The sequence below is a fragment of the Sparus aurata genome, chromosome 17, assembly GCF_900880675.1.
Source record: "Sparus aurata chromosome 17, fSpaAur1.1, whole genome shotgun sequence".
In the NCBI taxonomy this organism is placed as follows: Eukaryota; Metazoa; Chordata; class Actinopteri; order Spariformes; family Sparidae; genus Sparus; species Sparus aurata.
The window spans coordinates 22,062,106-22,071,067 of NC_044203.1; the positions used below are offsets into that span (position 1 = coordinate 22,062,106).

General features: G+C 38.8%; 2 protein-coding genes across 2 annotated transcripts; one reads left to right on the forward strand and one right to left on the reverse strand.

The window, feature by feature from the left end:
• Positions 1-89: 89 nt before the first annotated feature.
• LOC115566838 (serum amyloid P-component-like) lies at positions 90-1,807 on the reverse strand. Its single transcript, XM_030392857.1, has 4 exons — positions 1,735-1,807; positions 1,050-1,107; positions 784-886; positions 90-699 (listed from the first exon to the last, which is right to left on the reverse strand). The coding sequence occupies exons 2-4, from the start codon at positions 1,105-1,107 to the stop codon at positions 189-191; spliced, it is 672 nt and encodes a 223-aa protein (XP_030248717.1). The 5' UTR covers positions 1,735-1,807; the 3' UTR covers positions 90-188.
• Positions 1,808-3,230: 1,423 nt separating this feature from the next.
• On the forward strand, positions 3,231-8,353 carry LOC115568133 (26S proteasome non-ATPase regulatory subunit 4). Its single transcript, XM_030395236.1, has 10 exons — positions 3,231-3,307; positions 4,661-4,801; positions 4,888-5,002; positions 5,295-5,381; positions 5,919-5,987; positions 6,120-6,335; positions 6,521-6,629; positions 6,726-6,863; positions 7,727-7,782; positions 7,874-8,353. Exons 1-10 carry the CDS (start codon positions 3,282-3,284, stop codon positions 8,042-8,044), a joined length of 1,128 nt encoding a protein of 375 aa, XP_030251096.1. The 5' UTR covers positions 3,231-3,281; the 3' UTR covers positions 8,045-8,353.
• The last annotated feature ends 609 nt before the right edge of the window (positions 8,354-8,962 follow it).

Sequence of the window (8,962 nt, forward strand, 5' to 3'; positions counted from 1 at the left end):
TTTCAGATGGGAGGTGGCCACTCAGTTAATAGGTGTGATGTTGGTGTGAAAAGTTGTGTATGTTTAAAAAAAAAAGAAAAGAAAAAAGATCTTTTAAATTTCTGTAGAGATTTAATCATGTCAAGACAACATTACATTATTTGATATGGTGAATGCTGTGGCAATTGTTCAGGTTTTTTTACACCCTGTTACATCACTTCAGACTCTTCCTCCACTAAAACCTGCCCAGTGATTTCAAAGTCCAGGCTTCCCCAGTTGAACACATTGCCCGGAGTGATATGTTGACCGTCCATGTAGCGCTTGATGTCAGCGGCAGTCAGGACATAGTTCCACATGTGGACTTTAGAAATCATACCAATGAAGGATTGAGTTGCATCGAAACCCCCGCCGTAGGAGTCCTGCTCCTGGCCCAAGATAGTTATTGGTGCTCCAGTGATGGCACCAGTCTGGATGAATCTCTTGATGGTCGCTTTGCCGTTCACCCAGAGCTGAGCCAACCCATTGTCGGAGCGCCAGGTGGCACACATGGAGTGCCAGGTGCCAGGTGATAATGACAGCGACAAGAAGTCCGTGCCCCCGTCCCGAGCGTGCATCCTCATCACATCTCCTGAACCGGTCTTAAAGAGCACAAACTCATTGCTGTGTGTTGGAGTAGCCAAAGAGAAGAGCCCGTAGTTCCTGGTGAGATCCGTCTGGAATCTGATGAGATGCACCAGCTGTTAGGAACTTGGGCAAACAATTCTTCAAACATTACCACAAACAAGCTTTCTGGTTAGCAGTTACCTGAGACAGGTGGTCAGAAAGCTGAATTTGTTCTGAGATGTCAGGAGTTTCACATGATCCCTGTTACTCTCTCTGGGAAAGACAAACACTTTGCCCGACAGATCTTCACAAACCCAAAACAGTGTTCAGAGGAGGAGAGTGAGCAAGAACACTGATTAGTGTTTTGTGATTAAAACAAACTTTAAAATATTTTAGCCGTGAAATGCTGCTCAGTAAACAGAAGCTTGTACTCAAAACACTGTGGATTCAAACAGTAGTTGACATACCTTTTGGTGTGGCGCAGCATGTTGCAAACATCACCATCAGAAGTAAGAGTTTCTCCATCTGAGATTTCAATAAGTCACTATTTTAGTATCTGAGCAGGACTATAATTAATTTGATTTAAGTTTAAACACAGCCTAATCTGACCAAAGTGCTGTACAAGGGACAAAAAGACACACCGAAAAACAATATACAAAGGGGTATCAAAACTCAGAGTTCAAGACAATATTGTACCACTCTCAGTGTTTAAGACTTCTATCTTCCTTTGTTTTGGGCTGATTTTTGTAATCCCTCTGGACTCTTTGGCCGCCCCACATCATTCTAGTGACGACTGTGTTCATTCGTGAACCCCTTGAAACCCAAGCCCCTACACACCTTCAGTTCTGACATTTTATTTACATGTTATTTGTTTATATTCTGATGTAGATTGGGCTGGCTTGAAAGCATTTTACTGCCAGTACCGCCACAACATATTAAAAGATAAGTGGGCCAGCAAGGTCAATGAGTAAAATGAGTCTTCAGCCTGGGTTCAAAAACAGAGATAAAGAGGAAGCATACATCTAACTGCAACTGGTTAGAAATAAATGTAATTTGTTAAATGTAATCCTCAATTGTTTCTCATCAACACATTGAATTACAAAACAGTGAAAAAAAGTACAGTTGTTTAAAGGTGTATAAAGAATCTTTTACCTTGTAGCCTTGCTGTGTCAGCTGCTTGTCCTGCACGCTCCAGGTTCAGATTGATTTGGCCACTTGTAAAACAAACATACTTTCATCATTGAGGACAGTGGACTCAAACACAAAGGAGGCAAAGGACTGTTAAGGTCTGAAGGGGCATACTGGGTCAGCCCCAGCCGCTTGAAACAAGCTGGCTAGCTATACTGAGCAGCAACAAACTTATTTAAATGTTTTCTCCCGCATGTCACAAACACCAACAACTCCTTCCTTACTGTAACTATGAGGGGACACACTAGTTCCTGTGCTTTCTGTTACAATGGTACAGGCTCGATGACTGTCAGCCATCAGCGATGGATTATGGTTTTGTGTATCGGCCCAACCATAGTCTGTATTGTTAGGCAATGTCCCTTTCCAGTATCCTATTACTCTCATGAACCAACTCTTAATCTTTAAATGTTGTTGTCGACCAAGCTTTTCATGTCGTCTGCAAACCCCGGGGCCCAAAAAGGTATCTCTTTTTCATGTCAGCCCTTGGTCTTATGAGTCTGTGCACACGAATGGGTCAGAACACACTACAAAATCTGTATGACCCCAGAGAGCAATTACATATTTGCGGCTAAATCTTTTCAACAATTTTTATACTTTATCATAACTTAATTTAATTAAAGGTCACTTTTATTTTATGATAAATTAACATTTCTGTGTTTTGATGAATTATGAATGTAAGAGGTGGTAAATGATTTTAAAAAATAAAATAAAATACAGTTTTCATAATATCACAACTTTTTAAAATCAAATTGACTACATGTATGAAATTACTTGATAATTTATCAATCATTTATATTTTATCATTATATTCATTCATTCATTCATCATTCCTCCCTTGTGATGTCTTTTTCCTTTTTTCATACTGTCCTTTACTGTTTTTTTGGTTTCTTTATTCTATTTATTGTCATTTATTCCTCTTACAGCTCATAATCTTTGTATCTCTTCTTAATTCATTTGATGTGATGTTGTCTTCTACCTTTCCTATTGTTTTTATACTTTTATCTATTTCTTTTTTGCATTTCTTAATTTCATTTTCTTTATTATTTGTATGTTATTATTATATTATATGTCTCTTCTCTCTCTCGTCCTTCTCTTTTTTTTGCCTGTTTTATTGCTTTTATTCCTTTTACTTTTAATAACTCAGGTATACTTTTTTTTTCAACTCACCTTACACTAGACTTTCTTGTGTCTGGTTCACTGCTGATTTTTTATTCTATGATATTGTCTTCCAGAGTTTCCTGCTTTTGCTTGATTGTCAAAGCACTTCGTAAACTCTTTTTTTTTTTTTTTAAAGATGCTTTATGAATAAATACAAGTGTATTATTATTATTATTATTATTATTATTATTATTATTATTATTGTTATTACTTCCACCCCTCATATTTGTAATAGTTACCAATCATCCCTTTCAGAGGATTGTCTGAAATTTGAAGCGTTTTATTTTTAAAAGAAAAGAAAACTGCATTACCCATAAACCACCACGATGACGTAGCAAACCACAGACATCAAGATGGTGCTTGAAAGTACTATGGTCTGGTAAGGAACTAGAAATATGTTTAAAGTTGAAATAGAACAGTCGAACTGTATTTAAAACAAGCTACCATTTGATAAACAGAATATTTGTCTCTCGACGTCGTTTGTCTGAATCACTCGAAAAGGTTCAGCGACTTGTTTTTGTTTTGTGTTTAAGATGCTCGAGCTATTCCCTGAGTCACTCCACAACCAAATGTTAGCCTGCAGGAGCTGCCAGCACACCGCTAACTAACGACTTGTAGTCCGCTTCTGGACATTTAACAAGCTATGTGTTGGCCAGCGCTCATCGGTGTGCTGTTGCTACCTTAACGCTGATAAGACTTCATTATAAAGAGTGTGCCTGAACTTGAATTATGGCTTTGTTTAACGCGTTAGCATTAGCTTGCTAACAAACCACAACCTTCTGTCATTGACAGAACAGGCAGTTCCTGGGATCTGTTGTTGCCTTTGTTTGACCGACATAAACAAAACGAGCTAACGTGTTGTTTAGTTATCAAACAGACGCTGTCTTGTTTTAGTTTTTTTCAGCACAACATAAAAAAAACCCTTTCGTTTTGTAAAAAGAGATGGGTTATTCATATGTAGCAGTACTGCAGGGGTGTTGTATTGGTCCACTGGGGCCACAACAGTTATTTTCATTTTCATTCACGTAAAGAATGTTGATAGTTATTTCATTTCATTGCGCCAGTTAAATGCCAGAAAATTGTGAAAATATTTATCTCATAGCCTGAAGTGATGTGTTAATAATAGTTGTGTGGTCCATCAAACAGTCCAGTTCTACAATTTTTAAAACAACATAAAGCAGCAACTTCTCACTTATGAGAAGATGAAATCAGTTTCTCATTTCTCATGATTAATTAAGCAATTGTTCAAAAATTGATACCAGCCATGAGTCAAAAGCTAGTTAAATATGCAAATGGATGGTAGATATCCTTCACTCACAGCCATAAAACAATGGTCATCTATTACGTTATAAAATGAATGGTGAAATCAATTACTGGCCAGTTGACGTGAATGTTCATTTTGCACCCTGTTTCCATTCCTTGTACACTACTTAATTGGGATTTTAGTGTTTCACTTAGTTGTTCATTTCTTTGACATATCTGAATTTGTGTTTTGTGGATATTTGTGGTCCTCCAAAAATAATGCGACACATTTCGTGCATTTCAAATGAACCCAATTTCCCCCTAACTAATGTTGAAGAGTGTATATGTTATACAATATTCTCATTAGAAATGCACTCATGTATTGTCATACTATCCATACTGACCTGTACGAGCAACCAATATTTACCTAATTTGTGTAATTGTGTTACTGGAACTAATAATTGTTAACATGGTTGTTATTTTTTCCTAGTGTGGACAACAGTGAGTACATGCGCAATGGAGACTTTCTGCCCACCAGACTGCAGGCCCAGCAGGATGCAGTTAATATCGTTTGTCACTCTAAGACCCGCAGCAACCCTGAGAACAACGTGGGCCTCATCACCATGGCAAAGTAAGAGGCAGTGTGTTTGCATTAGTGCCCTAACATTCAAACTATGTTAATGTGATAACACAAAGTCGTGTTATGTGCCTGTGCAGCAACTGTGAGGTGCTGACCACGCTGACTCCAGACACGGGCAGGATACTGTCCAAGCTGCATGCTGTGCAGCCCATTGGAAACATCTGCTTCTGCACCGGCATCAGGGTGGCACATGTGAGTGTGTGCTTTTGCAGGAAACCAGAAGCGGAGCTGGAAAAGAGTTTTGATCTGTGGAATTAATTTTAGTAGCATTGGGACATATAGAGAGGTCTAAACGTGGTTTAACCCAACTCTGAATGCTTTCTCTCTCATATACCATCATATGCCATCATATACAATATGTTATTAATCACACTTGTGCCTTTTTTGCTGGGACATGCCAAAATGTCTATGGTAAAAAGATCTACTGTCCTGTTTGTCACATGAATGTATTTTGTCAGTTAATTTGTCACGTTTCTTTATGTAGTTGGCACTGAAGCACAGACAGGGCAAAAACCACAAGATGCGCATTATTGCATTTGTTGGCAGCCCAGTGGAGGACAACGAAAAAGAGGTGAGCCAAGTCAATTGTTTGCATGACGTTAGTGGTTATTACCCAGTAAATACTAGGAATGCCCCAATATCGTGACTGCTATCAGCTTATTGGTAAATAAGATGACTGCTGTCTGTCTACACCAAAGCAGCATTAACACATATATCTTCAAACTTTGTTTACTTACAGAATTGCCCAACTAATGCAGAAATGTCAACTGACCCATATGTTTGCTCTGGGTTACATAAAGAATTGACCAAAACAGAAATGTGCAGACAGCTGACACCTCATTCACAGAGGAGGATAAAGTAGTCTGGATAGTAACATTGCTGCGTGTTACTAACTCCAGAAAATCTTCAAGTCTTGAACATGGACTGATGTTAAAAGAGCTGCTCTGTTTATACAGTGTTGTGTTATCCATCATTGTAATCCTGTTCTATTAAACAGCAGCCTGTTCATATCTGTGGGATAAATTAGCTTCAGGATACTAATATATTACTCAGGTGATTAAAACATGCCGGTTTTTGTGTCGACTGAAGTATTTTCGTTTTCCTCTAGCTGGTCAAAATGGCAAAGCGCCTAAAGAAGGAAAAGGTCAACGTCGATGTCATTAACTTTGGAGAGGAGGTATTTTCATATCAAATTTCCACACACACACTCAACCTCTTGAATATATAATGTGCTATTGTGCATCTTTTTGCCCCCTCTATGTTGTTGTCTGGTCCACATGTTTACCCTCACTCTTTCTCACCCCTGCAGGAGATGAACACAGAGAAGCTGACTGCCTTCATCAACACATTGAATGGCAAAGAGGGCGCAGGCTCCCACCTGGTCACAGTGCCTCCAGGTCCAAGTCTGGCTGATGCCCTGCTGTCCTCACCCATCCTGGCAGGAGAGGGAGGTGCAGTGTTGGGCCTGGGTGCCAGTGACTTTGAGTTTGGAGTCGATCCCAGCGCAGACCCCGAGCTGGCCTTGGTAAGAGAGCAGGGAAAGATGATAGTTCACAATTGTATGTTTATGCACATTTTGTTGTCTTATTTTTCTGTTATTGTATATTTCTGGGTCATTATGCTATGTGCCCTAATGTTGTTAATTATTAAGAGTAATGTAAGACTGTCATTTTGATATGATTTGATTATTTTTCCTGCTCTTCTCTCTAGGCTCTGCGGGTGTCTATGGAGGAGCAGAGACAACGACAGGAGGATGAAGCTCGCAGAGCCGCTGTTGCATCAGCTGCTGAAGCTGGCATTTCCTCCCCTGCTGCAGATGGTGAGAACAGTTCCGTCCATCTTCCTTCAGTAAACACTTTATAGGTCCCACCTCGAGTGTGTTCACACATCATATCTGTCTGTCTTTCTGTTGCAGAGTCTGAGGATGCCCTGTTGAAGATGTCTGTTCCCATTACAGACGCATCCACACCTGCTCTACCAGACTTCAGCCGCATGACAGAGGATGAACAGATCGCCTACGCTCTGCAGATGTCCATGCAGGGAGCTGGAGCAGGTTAAACATGGATTTAGAGTTTTATGATTTTCTGTGACCAGATAATTGATAACTGTATGATAGGATTCAGACTGCATCCCACCAATGATAGAAAATACACAGCAGAATGAATTTACAGGACAGAAAGATCTCCACACTGGTGCACTTAACAGTAAATCCAGCTTTCGGCAGATCGAGGTCAGTTTACATAAACTAAAATAATGGTTGCTTCAGCTTCCAGCAGAAAATGAACGTTTCTTTAAGTTATTAAGTTATTTTTCACACAGTTACCTTATTTACTTTGCTGGCTTGTGGTTTTAGGCATATCAGCAGTAGAAGAACCAGTTGTTGTGGCTTCAGTTTAGAAGTATTCTGTTGTGTTTTACTCGTATTATTTGTATTCTCAAGTCTAAAATAAGCCACAAACTCCAGAATTTAGAGCATATTTGCCTTTTATCACTGTGGGTTTGAGTGATTTGGTCTGAATATCTAACAGCTTGGATAATGATTACCTGAACATACTGACATGGGGTTATTTTCATTTGTATTGTCACTCAATGCAATTTATTATGGCTAGAGGAGAATTTATAGCCTGGGAAACAAAAAACTGTTGTCAGGAGAAGTTTTAGTTGTTTGTAGCCCATATGTAGTACAAGCATAGAATTGTCCTGATACTTAAATACAACCAGTTCTGCAACACTTAATAAAATACGAGATATTAGATGCGATTGAAAGGACGTGTTTTAATCTCCACTGTTGAATATGTTTGTTTTTTGAACAACAGCACGTTTGCGGACATACTGTAGACCAGGTTAAAAAAAATAACCAGTTGTCCATCCACCCCATTTTCTTTTGTTGAAATGTTTGCTTTATTTTTCCTGCAGACTTTGGTGCTGAGGACATGGACACAGGAGCTGACATGGACTCCAGTAAGACTAAGGTAAGCAAAACCCTTTATTAGTTCCCTCTGTCATTTTCATCAGATTAAAAATGATAAAGATGAGTTACAACATGTTATTTTCTGTGTCCAGGACGAAGAGGACTACGATGTTATGCAGGACTCAGATTTCCTCCAGAGCGTCCTGGAAAACCTTCCAGGAGTCGACCCCAACAATGAGGCCATCCGAAACGCCATGGGCTCTCTGGCTTCCCAGACGGGCTCGAAACCGGATGCCAAGAAGGATGAGGAGAAAAAGAAATGAACATCCAAAGAGAGGAACTTATGATAATATATGTTAAATAAAAAAGACCTGAGAATTACACTGCATGTGTTATTCACAGTAATGTTATCACTCTCCTCCATACAGGTTCCATTTTGTTTTGTTTTTTTGTTTATGTAGCTGTGTTAACTGTAAACAACCTTTGCCTTTTTTTTCAACATTAGGTTAATGGCCTATTCTGATTTTTTTTTTTTGTGTCAAGCAGATATGCTTACTTTTGAATCTTTTGTAACATAACTACTCGATAACAGATTTCCTCAATAAATTTACAGAACACAAGGTGATACTCTATTGGATGCTGGAAACTTATTTACACTTTTGTTGATAAATTGTATATCGATGGAGTTTGCATTTAAATCTACATGTACAAATTTGTCATATCTACTGCCCAGATAAACCTGCATTTCAAAAATATAATTATTACCTTCACCAAGGAGATGATGTACTGGATGGAGGAAGGGTCTTGGCCTAGAATAGACCCATTGACATTTGGTGTGGATGCAGTTATGCCTGGATCTTGATGACAATTATATGCAGATAAAGGGGACTCTGGGCCTTGGTGGAGGTATTCACTTGACTGAATACCGTTCTAGTTGCTGAATGTTGAACAAAACATGAATGCCAGACGATTCATGCAAGTAAACAGCTTTGGGGACAGACATTCAGACATGTTGACATAGACCTTTGGCTGATAAAACAGATGTTTACATTCCCATCATGAGGTTGAGTAAAAATCACTCTCCATCACTTTAGTAACTTTGTGTGAAACCAAAAGCATATTCTATTAGACCAGTTTGGCAGCACGTAAGTAGTTAAAAATAGATATTCGAAATAAATTTAATCTTTCCAGATTTACAGCCTTAAAGATTTAGTTTTTTTTTTATTTTGTTAACACTGAGA

Bases quoted from the DNA above. Each gene is read 5' to 3' on its own strand.
- LOC115568133 (XM_030395236.1), top strand. From the start codon at position 3,282: ATGGTGCTTGAAAGTACTATGGTCTG. The intron at 5,003-5,294 runs GTGAGTGTGTGC...TTCTTTATGTAG, and splicing joins CCGGCATCAGGGTGGCACAT to TTGGCACTGAAGCACAGACA. The intron at 6,630-6,725 runs GTGAGAACAGTT...TTTCTGTTGCAG, and splicing joins TTCCTCCCCTGCTGCAGATG to AGTCTGAGGATGCCCTGTTG.
- LOC115566838 (XM_030392857.1), bottom strand. From the start codon at position 1,107: ATGGAGAAACTCTTACTTCTGATGGTGATGTTTGCAACATGCTGCGCC. The intron at 887-1,049 runs GTATGTCAACTA...GGGTTTGTGAAG, and splicing joins ATGCTGCGCCACACCAAAAG to ATCTGTCGGGCAAAGTGTTT. The intron at 700-783 runs GTAACTGCTAAC...GCATCTCATCAG, and splicing joins TTTCTGACCACCTGTCTCAG to ATTCCAGACGGATCTCACCA.